The 19164-nt window shown below is 39.0% G+C and overlaps 1 protein-coding gene across 2 annotated transcripts; it reads left to right on the top strand.

Moving 5' to 3' along the window:
- Positions 1-2185: 2185 nt before the first annotated feature.
- Positions 2186-16311, top strand: MOCS2 (molybdenum cofactor synthesis 2). 2 transcript variants are annotated; one of them, XM_017863363.1, is made up of 7 exons: positions 2186-2244; positions 5480-5601; positions 6926-7070; positions 11871-11998; positions 12591-12741; positions 13662-13785; positions 15719-16311. In XM_017863363.1, exons 3-7 carry the CDS (start codon positions 6973-6975, stop codon positions 15782-15784), a joined length of 567 nt encoding a protein of 188 aa, XP_017718852.1. In that variant the 5' UTR covers positions 2186-2244; positions 5480-5601; positions 6926-6972; the 3' UTR covers positions 15785-16311. The 2 variants fall into 2 exon arrangements, with proteins under 2 accessions (XP_017718852.1, XP_017718853.1); XM_017863364.1 differs by lacking the exon at positions 2186-2244 and adding an exon at positions 4388-4428.
- The last annotated feature ends 2853 nt before the right edge of the window (positions 16312-19164 follow it).

The raw sequence follows: 19164 nt of genomic DNA, 5'->3' as shown, positions 1-19164 counted from the left end.
AAAAAAAAAAAAAAAAGAACTGTGTCAAAATAAACAACGTGAACAGAAACTTCACAGACAAGTATAAGTGCCCAATGAAAATATGAAAAGTTTCACCTCATTAGGAATTAGAAAATAAAAAAATGAAAGCAAGGCAATATTATTGACATACATTTACTTGAAATTATCAACAAAATAACTGGTGAAACTGACAGGATTACAAATTGTCAGATTATTGTTTATTTGTAAGAGATAATTGCTCCTAAAATATTTTCTAAAATAAAGAAGATTACAAAAAATATTAAGAAACCTGAATTGATATTTTGTAACTATGTGTTCCCACTTTGGACAGTTTCCATTTTTTTAAATATTCTGATGTCATTTACATTTTATTTTATAATCATAATCCCATAATTGATGTCTTAGTTTTGTTTGAATGGATTAAAATTTCAATGACAGCTTTTTTTTTAGTTTTTCATTTTTCCCATTAATACCTTTATTGTTGAGTTATTTACTTTGATTACTCTTGATTGAGTGGACGTTTTGCCCAAGAAGGATTTTTAAAAAGGGTTCTTGGGTATTATATTTTTTGAGTTTTTGTTGATTTAGGAGAATCATGACCCACTACTTCGCTGTATGTAATATTACGGGGTCACGCTTTTGTTCTCAGCCTTTTTTACGTACTGCACATTGCCACCTGCTGGCATCAGATGGCACTGAGGAGTCTTAAGGCCGCTATCATCATTCCCTGATTTTTATGCCTGGGTGTGAATATAATTCTTTATCCTTGATGTTTAGCAACTTTACCAGCATATAAGTTGGTATTAACTGCTCCTTGTCAATTTTTTCTACCAAGGACTCTCCAGCCTCACTTCTCATCACCTCCTTCTTTGCTGGAGGCACACCTGTCTTGCCAACTACTTGCGCTTCCGTGAACTCATTATGCCTCTTCATATCCCTGTGGCTTGTCAGAGGCAAGTGAAATTTCCTCAAGCTCTACTCCCACTCTTGTCATTTACTGCCACTATTCTAGCAGATTTATCTCCAGCATCTTCTCAGTGAGACTCACTAGAGCACACTCCCAAGGTGACACAACTACTTTCTCCTTCCACCCTTGAAATGATACATATCCTTAGTATTACAGGGAATTATCATTCATATTTAAAACTCTCCTACCCAGGACTGTGAGCTCTAAGGAAACGGACGTGTAACTTACATCCACTTAATGATGCAAGCAATTTAAAGCCAAGAGTTCTTGTTGGCAAGAATTGGGAAAGTTGGATGGACAGTATACAGACAATTTACCGAGTGGCCAGTAAACTGGAAAAGTGGTAACAGTTCGAACGTTCTGACCAGGTGGATATTTCAAGTCTTTAAGAAACACTAATCATATATCTATGAAAGAAAATATCTTGGGCCCCTTCAAACTGGGAATTGCTCAGGGCAAATTTGCCTCCTATTCTATTCAAGTCACCTCGTTTGCTCACAGAGATAAATGCATATTCTGATTGCCTCCTTTAGAAAGACTATTAGAAACAAAAAAATACTACCATCTGTGTATTACCTACCTGTGACCTGGAAGTCCCCAGTTGCGGGGGGCGGGGTTTGCTTTTAGTTGTCTCTGCCTTTCTGGAAGGAACTAATGCACTTTTACATATTGACTGATGTCTCCTGTCTCCCTAAAATGTATAAAACCAAGCTGCGGTCTGACCACCTTGGGCACATACCCTCAGGACTTCCTTAGGCTGTGTCAAGGGCATGTCCTCAACGTTGGCAAAATAAACTTTCTAAATTAACTGAGACCTGTCTCAAATTTTCGAGGTTCACATTCCGTAGGTAAGTGTCAGAAGCCTAAAGGTGAGCGAGTGGAAAAGCACGAAGGCCCCTGCAAGGTTATTAGCTAAGCCTCCATAACGCAGGCGGCAAGTGTCCACGGGAGTCTGGCCTCTGCTCGCCTACACCACGACCTCCTTCCTGGGGAGGACATGCGTGGTCAGCCCTTTCTCCATTTCCATACTGATTGCTCCCTCTCACCGCCAAGACCCATCTCAGAAGCAACATTAATCCAGGCATAGAACAGTCCGCCAGAGTGAAACAGCTAGAGCAGGGCGCGGGGCGGAGCTAGTTGTGCGCATGCTCCTTGAAGGCGTAGGCGGGGCCAAACGCCCTCCGGTTGCGACTGCGCACCGGCTAGGCCCGGCGCCTGCGCGTCTGTGGCTGTAAGTTCGTCCTGCTGTTCCAGGCGGGATGGTGCCGCTGTGCCAGGTAAGGGTGGCGGGTGTGCGTGAGGGCCTGGGTCCGGAGCCCTCCTCGACGTGTCTCTCCTGCCCTTTCCCTTCATAGACCCAGCCCTGGTCAGTCGGACCTCCCCACTAGCCCCAACTCACACCCACCCTGGCAGGCATCTTCGGTTTGGGGCGCCCCGCCCCGCCCTCGCCCTAGCCCTAGGGCCCTCAGGGCTTTGCTGCTGCTGCTGCTGCCCCAGCAGTAGTCGGGTCCACTCCGAGAACTCCTGTCCGCTCACGGCAACAAGGACAGGTTAATTCTGAAGGCGCCTCGACCTTTTGTGGCCACCTCTTTCCCAGATTATTCGTTTTGATGAAGCTAAAATTTTAATCTGAAAAGAAATGCATCTCATTTCTGCTTCATCTGTAGATTTCCATATTCTTGATTATTTGCAAACCTGTAATTATTTCGTAAAGAGTAGTTTGCACGGAGGGACAGGTGCCTATTTTACTTCATCGGATCCCTTACATACCAGGCTGCTGGCACAACTTTGTTCTAGCAAATACCCGTCTGTCCTGGGTTTCAAACCTACTTGCTTCTGTAAATGTCAGATTTACTATGTTGCATAACTTAATCCTTAGCGTCTGGGGACAGTGTTATGCAGACCGGAATCTAAGGTCATTTGACAACCGTGAGAAACAGGTTTTCGCTTATTTGTTCATTTATTTTATTTGTGTAACTCATCTCTTGACTCAGACATTTGTTCATTGCTTACATGTTTATAAAAGGTGCTATAGACAGCCTTAACATGTTTTCATAGAAGATAAATACTTAGGATTTTAATGATGGCACACTTAAGTTTATAAAACTAAAAGGCATCCAGAAATTAGTCTGAATTATATTTAAAACAACAAGTTTTCAGAATTTGAACTTGTAGATATAATGAAATTTTTTACGGGTTATTTAGTTTTCTTTATAAAATTTGTCTTTGATTAAAGCAATACATTTGGAAAATGAGAAAACTGCTCAACATTGACAGTCAGAAGACGAGTATGAGTTGTTATTAAAAGCATTTTCTTTACTTTCAGGTTGAAGTATTGTATTTTGCANTCATATTTAAAACTCTCCTACCCAGGACTGTGAGCTCTAAGGAAACGGACGTGTAACTTACATCCACTTAATGATGCAAGCAATTTAAAGCCAAGAGTTCTTGTTGGCAAGAATTGGGAAAGTTGGATGGACAGTATACAGACAATTTACCGAGTGGCCAGTAAACTGGAAAAGTGGTAACAGTTCGAACGTTCTGACCAGGTGGATATTTCAAGTCTTTAAGAAACACTAATCATATATCTATGAAAGAAAAATATCTTGGGCCCCTTCAAACTGGGAATTGCTCAGGGCAAATTTGCCTCCTATTCTATTCAAGTCACCTCGTTTGCTCACAGAGATAAATGCATATTCTGATTGCCTCCTTTAGAAAGACTATTAGAAACAAAAAAATACTACCATCTGTGTATTACCTACCTGTGACCTGGAAGTCCCCAGTTGCGGGGGGCGGGGTTTGCTTTTAGTTGTCTCTGCCTTTCTGGAAGGAACTAATGCACTTTTTACATATTGACTGATGTCTCCTGTCTCCCTAAAATGTATAAAACCAAGCTGCGGTCTGACCACCTTGGGCACATACCCTCAGGACTTCCTTAGGCTGTGTCAAGGGCATGTCCTCAACGTTGGCAAAATAAACTTTCTAAATTAACTGAGACCTGTCTCAAATTTTCGAGGTTCACATTCCGTAGGTAAGTGTCAGAAGCCTAAAGGTGAGCGAGTGGAAAAGCACGAAGGCCCCTGCAAGGTTATTAGCTAAGCCTCCATAACGCAGGCGGCAAGTGTCCACGGGAGTCTGGCCTCTGCTCGCCTACACCACGACCTCCTTCCTGGGGAGGACATGCGTGGTCAGCCCTTTCTCCATTTCCATACTGATTGCTCCCTCTCACCGCCAAGACCCATCTCAGAAGCAACATTAATCCAGGCATAGAACAGTCCGCCAGAGTGAAACAGCTAGAGCAGGGCGCGGGGCGGAGCTAGTTGTGCGCATGCTCCTTGAAGGCGTAGGCGGGGGCCAAACGCCCTCCGGTTGCGACTGCGCACCGGCTAGGCCCGGCGCCTGCGCGTCTGTGGCTGTAAGTTCGTCCTGCTGTTCCAGGCGGGATGGTGCCGCTGTGCCAGGTAAGGGTGGCGGGTGTGCGTGAGGGCCTGGGTCCGGAGCCCTCCTCGACGTGTCTCTCCTGCCCTTTCCCTTCATAGACCCAGCCCTGGTCAGTCGGACCTCCCCACTAGCCCCCAACTCACACCCACCCTGGCAGGCATCTTCGGTTTGGGGGCGCCCCCGCCCCCGCCCTCGCCCTAGCCCTAGGGCCCTCAGGGCTTTGCTGCTGCTGCTGCTGCCCCAGCAGTAGTCGGGTCCACTCCGAGAACTCCTGTCCGCTCACGGCAACAAGGACAGGTTAATTCTGAAGGCGCCTCGACCTTTTGTGGCCACCTCTTTCCCAGATTATTCGTTTTGATGAAGCTAAAATTTTAATCTGAAAAGAAATGCATCTCATTTCTGCTTCATCTGTAGATTTCCATATTCTTGATTATTTGCAAACCTGTAATTATTTCGTAAAGAGTAGTTTGCACGGAGGGACAGGTGCCTATTTTACTTCATCGGATCCCTTACATACCAGGCTGCTGGCACAACTTTGTTCTAGCAAATACCCGTCTGTCCTGGGTTTCAAACCTACTTGCTTCTGTAAATGTCAGATTTACTATGTTGCATAACTTAATCCTTAGCGTCTGGGGACAGTGTTATGCAGACCGGAATCTAAGGTCATTTGACAACCGTGAGAAACAGGTTTTTCGCTTATTTGTTCATTTATTTTATTTGTGTAACTCATCTCTTGACTCAGACATTTGTTCATTGCTTACATGTTTATAAAAGGTGCTATAGACAGCCTTAACATGTTTTCATAGAAGATAAATACTTAGGATTTTAATGATGGCACACTTTTTATAAAACTAAAAGGCATCCAGAAATTAGTCTGAATTATATTTAAAACAACAAGTTTTCAGAATTTGAACTTGTAGATATAATGAAATTTTTTACGGGTTATTTAGTTTTCTTTATAAAATTTGTCTTTGATTAAAGCAATACATTTGGAAAATGAGAAAACTGCTCAACATTGACAGTCAGAAGACGAGTATGAGTTGTTATTAAAAGCATTTTCTTTACTTTCAGGTTGAAGTATTGTATTTTGCAAAAAGTGCTGAAATAACAGGACTTCGTTCAGAGACCATTTCTGTGCCACAAGAAATAAAAGCGTTGCAGCTGTGGAAGGAGATAGAAACTCGACATCCTGGGTAGTGAAAAATTTGTAGAAAGCATATGAGTAACACTTAAATATTTTCAAAATACGTAAATGATAAAAGTAAAAATACAGTTAATTTCGATTTCTGTGCTTAATGTCAAAAAGAATCGTTAGTTGTATTTTTTTGGAACTACTGAAAAACTCTAAATATGCACCGTATTTTAAGAAAAGTTAAAGATATTTTACCCCAAAACACAGTGAACCCCAGAGGGACATAATTATATTCTCTTTAATGATTTACAAAACACTGCACGTGTCACTTCTGCAATTTTATAACATTAAATGAATTTGTTACAAATTCAATTAAAAATGTGTGCTTTAAACTTTTTGTTCTGTCCCTCTCTTTAGAGAGCTCAACATAGACATTTCTAAGATTAAAAGAAAATGAGTTACAACAAATCCTAGATGCTGCTGAATTTGAGTTTTGTAATATTTAATTTTTTTTTTCTGGTTCTTGAAAAGCTATGATTTTACTTCTGTCATTCCCACTTCAAGTTCTTTTTGAAACAAAATATAAAAGTGACTTATTTGAGGGTGATTCAGGAATATTGTGTCACTTAAGCTTGTATATTTGTTTAAGCCTAATTCTGTGTAAAAGATACTCCACAATATATGTTTAAAAGCAAACTACTTCATGATTTCATATCTTTTAAGTCGCCCTTACAGTGGCCTGATAATCAGTGAAACACAGTGGAATCTCCTGTTCTGCTTTACCTGGAGGGAGATAGCTGGTCTTGTATACATTTTCACTGTGCCTGAAAAGAAAGCTTACCGTTGTTCAGGTATAAAGGAGCAGCTAATAAAGCTGTGTTGCAGGTGTCTCTATGACCTATGCCATCTTTTCATCTTTCTAAGCAACTTAATTGAGTAGGATAATGTGTACAGGCGTAGTCTGTGGGCAGCTATACTTAGGCTTGTACACATGGATAGAAGGACCCTGGAAAGGTCATGTACTGATAGAAGGCCATGTACTGATAGAAGGACCCTGGAAAGGGCATGTACAGAAACTTTTCTTTTACCTGGTTTGAGTGTTGCCTCCAGTCTGGTGGGTTTTTTGTGCATTTTTTTGTTATTTAATTCCCCAAGGCATACAACATCCAATAAAGAGTTGACAGCAGCAGTTTAACGTATCTTTGTGGTGTATAAGTATGTTTAGTGGATATGTCCTTTCTCCATATACTATGTGTAAATTTAATTGGTAATTTTGCAGGTGATGCTTTATATAATTATATCTAGGTAATATCTCTAATTGCAGCTGAAGAGATTTGAGGTCTATCATAGCATTGATACTTTGAGTCATACTTTTTCCCCTTTAGATTGGCTGATGTTAGAAATCAAATAATATTTGCTGTTCGTCAAGAATATGTCGAGCTTGGAGATCAGCTCCTCCTGCTTCAACCGGGAGACGAAATTGCCGTTATCCCCCCCATTAGTGGAGGATAGTGCTTTTGAGCCGTCTAGGTATGTGAGATTTGTTTTTCTTAATCAGTTGTGTGGGGAAGGATCATACAGATGATAAAGTGTATGTGGTTTGCTGTTAATGTATATTCTTTGTAAGTCTCTCTGTACCAAATCTTTATTGATACGGCAACTCTTCATTGGTGCCAATAAATTTATGAATATCTACCACCATCTCTGCATCAACTCTATTGTAAGCTGTTTAATTACAATAAACATATCAGTTTGATATGTTTCATTTAACATGGTTTATTGAGATCTTACGTGTCAGGCACAGTGACATATTAATATCCATATTTTGCAGGTGGAAAACAAATTCAGAGGACTTAAAACCTTGCCTTTGATCACATAGCTAATCACATAGCTAATAAGTGAAAGAGCCAACTTAAAAAGAATTTATTTAACTTTTAAGTTCAGGAATACATGTGCAGGTTTGTTATATAGGTAAACATGTATCATGGCGGTTTCTTGTGCAGATTATTTTGTCACCCAGGTATTAAGTCTAGTGCCCATCGGTTATTTTTTCGATCCTCTCCCTCCCCCCGCCGCCCCACGTAGGCTCCGGTGTCTGTGGTTCCACTCTTTGTGTCCGTGTGTACTCAATATTTATCTCCCACTTATAAGTGAGAACATTCGGTGTTTGGTTTTCTGTTCCTGCATTAGTTGGCTAAGGACAATGGCCTCCTGCTCCATCCATGTCCCTGCAAAAAACTTGATCTCGTTCTTTCTTATGGCTGCATAGTATTCCATGGTGTATATGCACCACATTTTCTTTACCCAGTCTACCATTGATGGGCATTTAGGTTGATTCCATGTCTTTGCTATTGTGAATAGTGCTGCAGTGAACATACTTGTGCATGTGTCTTTATGACAGAACGATTATATTTCTCTGAGCATATATTCAGTAATGGGATTGCTGGGTTGAATGGTATTTCAGTCTCTAGGCCACACTGTCTTCCACAATAATTGAACTAATTTACACTCCCTGCAGCAGTATATAAGCATTCCTTTTTCTTCACATCCTTGCCAGCATCTGTTACTTTAATAATAGCTCTTCTGACTAGTGTGAGATAGTATCTCGTTGTGGTTTTGATTTGCATTTCTCTAATGATCAGTGATATTGAGCTTTCTTTTCATATGATTGTCTTCTTTTGAAAAGTCCCTGTTCATGTCCTTTGCCCACTTTTTAATGGGGTGATGTTAGACCTTTGTCAGACACATAGTTTGCAAAATTTTCTCCCATTCTGTACGTTGTCTGTTCACTCTGTTGACAGCTTCCTTTGCTGTGCAGAAGCTCTTTAGTTTAATTAGATCCCATTTGTCAATTTTTGCTTTTGCTGCAATTGCTTTCTGTAAATCTTTGCTTGTTCTTATGTCCAGAATGGTGTTGCCTAGGTTGTCTTCCGGGGTTTTTCTAGTTTTCAGTTTTACATTTAAGTCTTTAATCCATTTTGAGTTAATTTTTGTATGTGGTGTAGGGAAAGGGTCCAGTTTCAGTCTTCTGCACATGGCTAGCCAGTTATCCCAGCACCATTTATTGAATAGGGAATCCTTTCCCCATTGCTTGTTTTTGTAGGTTTATCGAAGATCAGATAGTTGTAGCTGTGGAGCTTTATTTCTGGGTTCTGGGTTCTGTTTCATTTGTCTATGTGTTCTGTTTTGTACCAGTCCCATGCTGTTTTGGTTACTGTAGCCCTGTAGTATAGTTTGAAGTTGGGTAGCGTAATGCCTCCGGCTTTGTTCTTTTTGCTGAGGATTCAAGAGCTTTTCAAGAGACAACATTTGAACTCATATTATTGGACTGTCTCTGTACTTTTTTCCAACCACACTTACTAATACTAGATGATAGCTCTCCTGGCCATGGAGAAATGTAGAAAAATTACACAGCTAGTAATGCCTGAAAATAAAGCTTACCATTGTCCGGGACTAAAGGGAAATAGCTTTATTGTTATGGCTTTGTTGCAGGTGGCTCTTCGACCCATGCTACCTTGTCATTTTTCTAAACAACTTAGTCCATGTACAAGTCGGATAATGTTCAAGAACATTGTTCAGTATAGTCTAAAGAGATCAGGCTTCTTATAAGTACAGACAGAATGAGGCTTAATTTATTGTCAACTGAAGAACAAATTCAGTAGAAATTAACAGTCATCCCTGAATAAAAACTCTTGGTCAGTTAGGAATGAAAGAAGACTTTCTTAATTTGGTAGGATTTTTATTCAAAATCAGGAGTAAGTATCATACTTAATGGCAAAACTTGGTTCCATTAAAGAAAGGAACAAGTCAAGGATGGCTTTTATCTTTTTTACCCATTTTCCCCACCCTCCTGGAGGGCAATGCCACAAGAAATGAAGAATCAGTCTGTAAAGCAGATTGCCCCTCATGTCGACACTAGGCTTCTTTCTCAGGCCTACTATCTGGACATAGTAGAAGAATCCCTTGTCAGATATGTATCTCAATGCTATTTAGTAACTGTGGTCACCATATCACCACCATGATTTCAAGAGGTGGAATTTGGATTTTTTGGTATTTGGAATTTATTCAGAAAACTATAGGTTACCATTAAAGGGGTATTGTGGTAATTACAGCTGTTCTTTGAAAAGGTTACGAAGATTACTCAAAAGCATTGTGTGTTACTTTAATGTGTTTGGCAAGACTGGCATTATGCATTTTTAAAACCTGCCGGCTAGCTTTTAGTAGTCTTGTAAAATCAGAAGTTGCGGGAACTCAGTATGGTTTGAAGCTCATAGACCATATTTGTATTACCTATATTTTCTTGCAAGAAAAAGAGGTGGAAGACACTTAGGTGGCTTGTGCAGCAGATGAAAAATCCTGGAATCCAGTGGTATATGAAGAATAGTGCTGTTTCCGTGGTGGAAAGGAGATAGGAAAAAGAACATTGGCTTAACTAAGACTCCTTGGTTGGAATTTCAGCACCTTGAGTGAGTTCCTTAACTTCTCTGAGCCTTCTTTCTCTCATCTTTCAATTCAAATGAAATCTTACAGGATTAATAATTATATTCCTCATTGCTTGCAAGATTCTGCCTATCAGTTCAGCCTCAGCCTGTCCTGTTCTCTCCATTCGTTCTAGGTTCTGGAGCACATCACACCCTTTCTTGTCCCAGAGCCTTGGCGTTGGCCACTCCCTCTCTCTGCCTGGGGGCCTGTGCCCTGGTTTCTTTACAAGACTTCCTCCTTATCTTTCAGGTCGCAAGTTTTCATACAGCCTCTTGAGAGAAATCTCCCCCAGACCCCAGGTTCTGTCTCTGAAGCCTGTTTATTTCCATGAGTTATCCCTATTTGTAATTCTGAGTTTCTCCTGTAATGCTTTGTTTCTCCTATTTGAATGTGAGCACCCTGAGGAAAGGAGCTTGTGCTTCTTTCCCCTGGTTGATACCTAGTGCCTGGCCCTAGTCTCTGGCCCTTAGTGAGTATGTAGTAATGTTTGAGGAATTAAATGAGAAATGCATGGCAAAGGGCTCTGCACAATACCTGGTAAATAAGTGTTCGGTTCATTCCCTTATTTCCTCAGTTACTTACCTGGGGTTTTGCCAGGTTGTGAAGGGAACCCAGTTCCGGTAGAATCACTGTCACTTCTGTTCTCCCTTTTTTGTTGGATAAAGAAAAAGGCAGCTTTAGGTGTAGTGCTTGGTACCACAGTGGTGAGAGGGGATGGGCATGTAGGTGAAAGTGGCAGTAACCTCTGCTGTACCTTGATGGGAGATATGAATAGCAATTACAGAATTTGTAATATATTGGCATTGAGATAGATTATATTTTAGTGATCATGTTAATGATAGATTACTTTTTGTGTCATGCCTGATTCATTATGAATATTTATACACATAATTGAGTTTTGCTAATTTTATGCTTGCTTATTTTATCATTCAGATTAAATCATGCCTCCTGACACATCTAATGATCGGGAAAAAAAGGAAAGATACATTTTATCTGAGGAATGTGAGCCCCTCAGATAAAACATTAAGAGGCACCGACAGGCACTGGAATGAAATGGCAGTCATGTCACTCCCTCTTAAGCTGCATCATTACCTTTTTTTTTTCTTTTTTTCCTTTTTTTGAGATGGGGTATCACTCTGTCACCCAGACTGGAGTGCAATGGCATTATCAATCTCAGCTCACTGCAACCTCCACCTCCCAAGCTCAAGCAATTCTCCTGCCTCAGCCTCCCAAGTAGTTGGGATTATAGACGTATGCCACTACCACCCGGCTAATTTTTGGATTTTTTGTAGAGACGGGGTTTCACCATGTTGGCCAGGCTGGTCTCAAACTCCTGACCTCAAATGATCCACCCGCCTCAGCCTCCCAAAGTGGTGGGATTACAGGTGTGAGCCACTGGTCCCTTGAATCCACTTATGAGGGCTGCAGACTAGCTGAAGCTAAGAAACCATAAAATCCATATGCTGGACACTCTAACTTATACCCACCCTATAGTTCAACAGTGTACAGCCAATCCATGATCAACATTATCTCTGTATGCCTGTGAGAATTCTTGGTGAAACTTTGTATCATTGTATCAGCCCACTTCTTGTTCCCTTTGCCTTTAAAAAGCTGCTTGCAACAAAGGCTGAGGGAGTGCTCCCCAAGGGAACTCCCTGAAGTATCTTAGAAGTATCCTGGCCCACTATCCTTGTCTTGGCTCATGTAAACTCTTTATATTTTGTGCCACAGCCTCTTCTTTTTACATCGACATAATGTAGAAAAAAATATAAATTGAAAGAGCCTGTAAGTTGTTGAGTGTTTTACCCCTAGGACTTTTGTTAATGTTTACTAACGTGTTATTTCTAGGAAAGATATAGATGAAGTTGAAGAGAAATCTAAAGACATTATAAACTTTACTGCCGAGAAACTTTCAGTAGACGAAGTCTCACAATTGGTGATTTCTCCGCTCTGTGGTGCAGTATCTCTCTTTGTAGGTGAGTGTTAATTTTCATTGTATCTATCACTGCACAAGACAATAGAAATTACCATGTTCTTTCCATGTTCAGTGTTAACGGAGGAGTTTGAAATACTGAACTTTAAACCAAGGTTACCCATGATGGTGGGTAGACTTTTTTTGTAGTTCTTATTTTGTTTTAGTAACCTTTAAATTAACCTATATTAAATTACAAGGCATTTTGAAAAGTAGGATAAAAATCATTGTTAGGAGAGAGAATTCTAGATTTTCCAAAATTGAAGGTAAAATGTACTTGATAGTCCTGGGAACATAAATATTTTCCTTTTAAGTATCTGTTAGTCAGAAGAGGAATATTGCCTGCTTTGCCAGGTGAGTGTTTTTAATAAGCTTGATTAATCAGTGCTGTTTTATTTCCTTATCATCTTTGTGATTGTCTCTTTTATTTTCCTAATCAAATTTTGTTTTTAGAAGATTTCAAAGTAGTTTTAGAAGAATTGGTATACTGCTTGTTTACTATTAAAAATAATCCTTTTTTATTAACGTGCTATTTCTTTTGTAGGGAAAACCTTATTTTAATTGTTTTCTTTTCTTTCTATTTTTTTATTTTAAAGGGACTACAAGAAATAACTTTGAAGGGAAGAAAGTCATTAGCTTAGAATATGAAGCGTATCTACCCATGGCGAAAAACGAAGTCAAAAAGATTTGTAGTGACATTAGGCAGAAATGGCCAGTCAAACACATAGCAGTGTTCCATAGACTTGGGTATGATTTCCTTTATCAATTTAAAAGTTAAGTATAGTTGTTTTCCATCTTTGTACTAACTCTGATTCTTGAATCTTTCTTAGGAATTCTGTATTACCATGACAGGAACATTCATATATTATTTTTGGAGGACAATAGGGATGGCTGTTAGTACCTTTAGTGACTGCCTGGTGGGTTTTGATATTGGGAGAGCTCTTGTTGCCTCTGTTGCTATAACAAAGTGCACCTATGCCAAGACTTTCAGGCCCTTGGCCTACGGGCCTGTGCTAATGTGTGCTAAAGGCCTTGAGGCCTTTTGAGAGTTGTTTTGTGGTCTAGAGTCTGTTTATATGACAATCTGTGACAGATTCTTTTTGATATAAATGCCTCTGAAAGTCATTAAAGTGGTTTGCCTTTTGTACCCCTAAAAGAGAAGAGTTCTTGGCTTTAAAAAGAAGCCAGTAATTGAGACTTTATCTATCATACTCTATTAGTTACTAGTTTGTTATTAATAACCAGTAGTTTTATTAATGGTTAATATTATCACTCCTATTATTTGATATTTATTATTTTAAATTTTGTATTATACTCGTTAGGACATAACTTTGTATCTCTAGGCATTACCTGGCACTGTGCCTTGTTTGTTTGAGTCAGGCGTTTGCTGTATCAGTGAAAGGATTTCCCTTGGTGCCTATCAGAAGGGTTTAGTGGATAGAGTCTAACAAATTAGCTGTAGCATGAGCTTCATCTGCTGCCTCTGCTGAATGCTACTGCGATGAACTACTCTTTTCTAACTGGATGTTTATGTAAAATAGAACTACAGTGTAATTCTAAGACTGCATACCTGGATTTTTTTTTTTTTTTTTTTCATCTATCCAGCGGATTCTTTAACACATAGATTCAGAGGTGATAGTAATTTTTTTCTCTTCATCTTGTTAAAGCTTGGTTCCAGTGTCAGAAGCAAGCATAATCATTGCTGTGTCCTCAGCCCACAGAGCTGCATCTCTTGAAGCTATGAGCTATGCCATTGATACTTTAAAAGCCAAGGTGCCCATATGGAAAAAGGTAAGTTAAGAAAATAATACATTTTACCATGTGGGCCTGATTTCTCTCAGGAATTTTTAGATAAAACCCCCCATATTCATGGACTTTTTACTAACTGTAGTATCTTGTTTTCTTTATCTGTGAAATATCTTCTTTCGAAGATTTGTTAAGCATGAAAAATATGTGCCCCAAAGAATGCATGGCACAAAGTAAGCCTCAATGAGTGGTAACAGTGAGAATTCCTAGTCTGGACTGTTGGAGAGGTTAATATATGAAGTTATTTCTCTTGCATTATAATTCCCTTGAATTAGAAGGTCTTTCTGTTGGCCGGCGAATATGCCCATAGCTTTATTTAGGTGGTGCTAAAACAGAAATTCTTTAAGTGTGACAAGAGGCTTTTCCTAGAAGGTCCTTTTTAGGGGAAAAAAAAAAAATAGGTGAGATATTGCTCCCTCTGAGAAAATGCACAGTGAGTGGGTTTAAAAACAGAAATAGGAACTTCTGGCATGTTTTCTGTCAATAAGGGCAAGTAATTCTCTGGTTAAATAGAGCATTCTGATGGGATGAAAAGGCCCAACTCCCTAGTTTCTCCTCTGGTGTAGTAACATTTCACAGTGGGATTGTTCTGTGGTTGCACATTCAATGTCTAGAATTGTCTAGAATTGCCTTCAGCATTATTGCTGACAGCAAAGCGGAAGAGTTAATGAACAGCTCAGTAGATCAAAAGACCAGAGCAGAGAGCCAAGGCTTTTAAAGGGCACTTCTCCCCTCCTTCTCAGGGGACCTGCCTCAGTCAGTAGTAGAAATAAGCAAGTTGGATTCATAACCACAGCCTGGAAAATTTGGTGACCGTGTTTTCAGAATAAAATTGAAGCCCATTGTTGTAAGAGAATACATAGGGATTAGAGGATAAAATATGTGAAAGGAAACTTAGTGAAGCTCAGATGTATTGTTCCCTTGCTATCAACAAGGCTGACACAATTTTGACAGAACAGGAGGCAAACCCCCAGAGAGGGAAGGTAGGAAGAGCTTTCTAAGATCTGCTGCAAGCCTGAGAGGCAGGGGTAGCTTTCTTTACCAGGGTGCACAGTCAGTGGACAGAAAGTAGATGGGAGCAACCCCAGAAATACAGGTAATGAGCAGGAGTTGGGGCATATTCTTATTTTCATGCTTTGAGGACTAGTTGGGCTTCGTATTTTGCTTTTGTTTGTCCATAGAGAGTCGGACCAAGTGGAGTTCAGAGAACAGTTGAATTTGAATTCCTCTCCCCACAGAAATGGAATGTGACTAGAGAGTGAGAAGAAAAAGTGATATGTTTTTCTTACCACTTCTTTCCACAAACTATGTAACTTCTAGTCTGGTTCTAGTCTTGGCCTGTGCTTTGAGATCATCTGTGATATAGGGAAGGGTGGCAGGTAGGTAGAGTGCGTATGTCACAGAACAACTCACACCAGAGTGCAGCTCAAACTTGTTTAAGAACTTCTGAGAGGTGATCACGTAATTTAACAGCTAATGAAGATATTTGCCTTTGGAAAAGCATATTTAGAAATGTTGAAGTAGTAGGTGTGTTTGGAAAGAAAAAAAATGTTTGAAACTAAAGACCTTCTATGTATCTTCCCCTATGTAACCTTCTGTCTTCCCCTGTGTAACCTTGCCCATGATGTCTCTCATCATGACCCCAAATAGAATTGTTTATTTCCTTCTGTGGTTGTACCCTGTTTTGCTATAGCTTCTTGTCTCTTATTTTTGCAGTTGTGTTGAGAGTCCTTAAATGTAGAGAACATGTCCATTCATTTTTCTGCTCTCAGTGCCTTATACAAATGTCTAATGGATTGTTGAAAGAGGAGCCATTGAAATAGATGTGATATTCATTTGTCTGATTTATTCAAATGTATTTTGTATTCATATATTAGAATGGTCTATTTTTAATACCTGTTATGATTTTGTGTTTTAGGAAATTTACGAAGAGTCATCATCTTGGAAAGGAAACAAAGAGTGCTTTTGGGTATCCAACAATTAATCACTTAGTTTTTAGAGCCTGCGATCTTAACTTTGTTAAACTATTATCATTGATCACATTTTGATTTTTTTCTCTCCACATTAGGATAGTTTACTGAAGCAGAGTCTCTTATGTTATACTAGTGGGACAAAAGGGAAGAAAAAGGAGCAAGATAAATGGGTATGTAGGATGAAGGGTTATTTAAAATGGAACTAAAGATAGAAGGAGGACTGTAGGAAAGAAATGGAATAATTTGAATGTGAGGAAAGATGTCTGTGGTAGACATATCCTTCCATGACTAATTTCTAATTGTAACTCAAACTCCCATTGAGGTATGGGCCCTCCTCAGTGACTTTAACTGACTCAGAAAGATACTCCCCACCACCCCACCTCACCACCCCGTCCCGGTTCAGGGATAGCATTATTATCAAGGATGCATGACAGGAATGTTGGCAGAACTGGAAAGTATTAAAAAATCATTATCAGACTTAATATATATTTTCAGAAATATATTAAAAATAATAAACTGAAACTGATTTCAAAAGTTTAAAAATAGTATTTTCTTTTTTTTTAAATTGCCTAAAATAGTTCTTACTATGGAGATTTCTGGGATTTCAGAATCTATAATCTTACCAGAAAACTTTTGTTTTATTAATTGTTAATTTTGTATCAATATATAAATCAGGACAAAATTGTCATAAATACCTGTTATGATTTTGTGTTTTAGGAAATGTACGTGGTTTGTGTTAAAATGTTTAGGTAAACAATGCTCTAATTTTTAGTTGGTTAAGCTTTATAGTATTTTGATAGACTTGTATATGTAAGTCCCATATATTTCTTAAAATTTTTTTCCAGCTTTATTGAGGTATACTTGACAAAAATTGTATATATTTAAAGTATACAATATGATGTTTTGATACACATATACATTGTGAGGTGATTACCACAATCCAGCTAATTAACATATTCCTCACCTCACGTAGTCCCTTCTTTTGTGTTGTGAGAATATTTAAGATCTACTCTCAGCAAATTTCAGGTAAACACATAGCTCATAAAATAATAAAATACTAGCACAATTTGGGCAGTTGTCGTCATCACAAAATTTGCATTATGCATATTAAGAACAAAAGGTATACTTTCAGACACTTAGATTGAAGGATTTTTTTCTTACGTTTGGGCAAATAAGAAACCTAGTAATCCTATTTGTTATATCTAGTGAAAACATCTTTTACCTAAGGAACCCATTTATTCAACAAATATTTATTGAATGCCTATTTTGTGCCAGGCACCCACCCAGTGATCTTTTCTACCAACCTAAAATACCTCCGGGAACACTCTGCATCTTATCTGTGGCTGGGACCCACAGGACAGCCACACTGACTTTCGGAATCACCTGGTTATATCAGTTGATGCTTATTCCTGGAGAGATTGGTCCAGAAGGATACTGGAAGGGCAGACAAACCCTTCTCCTACTTCCTCTGCCGGGTTCGGGTTGCCTATTTGGTCTCAGCCTTACCCTCTCAGTTCAGTGTCACTCTGTGCTTGCCATCGAGCTTCAGCCTGTCCCCATTGGAGAGCAGGGGTGGGTGTTGGCTGTTGATTATATCTGAAAGCACATTATCATGGGGTTACTGGGTCACTGTAGATATTTCTAGGATTTTGTACATAGGTTGTTAAATGGATGTTTATTTTGTCATATGCAGTGTTGATAGGTATATGTGGATTTCAAGATTTTCTTACTTAAATATTTCTTTAGAAGTTCCTTATTGAGGGTAATGATGTTTTTAAAGAACATAGAACATTCTTTATATTTTAAAAGAATCATGCCTTCAGTAAGTAGGCTTTATTCTAAGTTTGGAACTGAGACTGTTATGCTTTTAAAGTCTACAATAGAGAGGTTAAGGAGTTAACCTGGGGCATGCCAGAACTGGGATGGAATGGCCTTGAAATATTTTAGTGCATTGCACTTGACTTAGATAGGATCTTTCCTGACCCTTGCTTACTTAGGAATGGCAGAGTTAATTGGTGGTTCAGGTATTAAGGGGCTACTATCACTCTGATATGTAGCTTTTCCATCTCTGTAACTTGTCTTCAAGTAACTGGAAGAGTAAAAAAAAAAAAAAAAATAGCCTTTAATCAGATTGCCTGCAGAAAAAAAAAAATAGCCTTTAATCAGATTGCCTGCAGTGTTTCATGGTCACTTTAAAGCCATGACTTTGCATGATTGCTAGGTAAGTTCACTCAAGAAATAGGAAATTCAAATTATTTATGTTTCAAGTATTTTTGAACAAGTGGTAAAATGAAATTGATTTTTATCATGTTTAAATGAAAGTAACAGCAGATATTCAATGAGTGACTTATTTTGTGGATATTTTTGTCCTTTGGATATGATGTATAGAGTCACAATATATTTTCATCTTTTTTGAGAAATTAGTGATTTAGATATCTTACATAGTTACTGAGCACCTGGTACAGTAAAGCTCTCCCTTAAGAATGATTTGTGTGATGTAGTTAGGTGGACCATCCAGCAGAGGGCAGTAGAGCCAGGGCCATAGTAAAAGTTACAGTAAAGTTGCTTTTAGCAACTTGAGTCTTAGATTTAATTTTGCATAGAATCAAAAGTTCAGTTTAGTAGCCATTTTCTTTAAAGTCAGGCTGTAGTGGTCCCTAAATGAAAATTAGGCCCTGATTTTGTGTAAGATGATGTCCAGTCTTTGACACCTTAAAAATATTAAAAGATGATGATGAGGAAGGAGTTTTTAAAAATGCAATTTGTAGTTTTTAACAAGTGATGTAGAATAAATAAAAGGAAGTACTTTTTAAAAAGTAAGTATAAAATTATTTTCCAGTTAATTCTATGGGACAAAATGATTGCTTTAATACAGGTCTTTTAACAGCATTTCCTAACCTGCTCTGTGAAAAAGAAATAAAAAGTAGTGCTCTTTTTCTGTAACATTTTATTTTTTTAAGAGATGGTGGGGGGGAGTCTCATTATGTTGCTGGCCTTGAACTCCTGGGTTCAAAGGATCCTCCCTGCCTCAGCCTCCCAAGTAGCTGCAATTCCCACACTCAGCTCTCCAAGACTGTATTTGAATGTGAGAGATACAGCAGATGCACTTATTGATGGTCGTGCTGCAGTGAGCTGCCCTCCTAAGACGGCTCAGCACAACTGCGATGGGTAGGGAGGCATGTGAGACAGCACTGCAGACATGAATGGAGATGCTGGTGCATCACTATTTATGGCAGCACACACTCACTTTCCACCCCATCTTTGCATTACTCTGCCATCTGTACAGCGATGGCAGTCTGTGAGCCCAACGTGTACTTATTTTATAACTTCAGCACATTTATTTCGGCATACTCTTTAAAAATATTTAAACCCTCCTGCTTACTACTATTTT

Source organism: Rhinopithecus bieti, unplaced genomic scaffold (assembly GCF_001698545.2).
Source record: "Rhinopithecus bieti isolate Rb0 unplaced genomic scaffold, ASM169854v2 scaffold_65209, whole genome shotgun sequence".
Taxonomy (NCBI): domain Eukaryota; kingdom Metazoa; phylum Chordata; class Mammalia; order Primates; family Cercopithecidae; genus Rhinopithecus; species Rhinopithecus bieti.
Note: the sequence above shows the minus strand (reverse complement) of the source record. Positions and strands in the feature narration are given on the sequence as shown.

Excerpts from the sequence above, each read along its gene's own strand:
- MOCS2 (XM_017863363.1), top strand. The coding sequence starts at position 6,973 with ATGTCGAGCTTGGAGATCAGCTCCTCCTGCTTCAACCGGGAGACGAAA. Across the intron at positions 7,071-11,870 it reads AGTGCTTTTGAGCCGTCTAG|GAAAGATATAGATGAAGTTG; the intron begins GTATGTGAGATT and ends TGTTATTTCTAG. Across the intron at positions 12,742-13,661 it reads GCAGTGTTCCATAGACTTGG|CTTGGTTCCAGTGTCAGAAG; the intron begins GTATGATTTCCT and ends ATCTTGTTAAAG.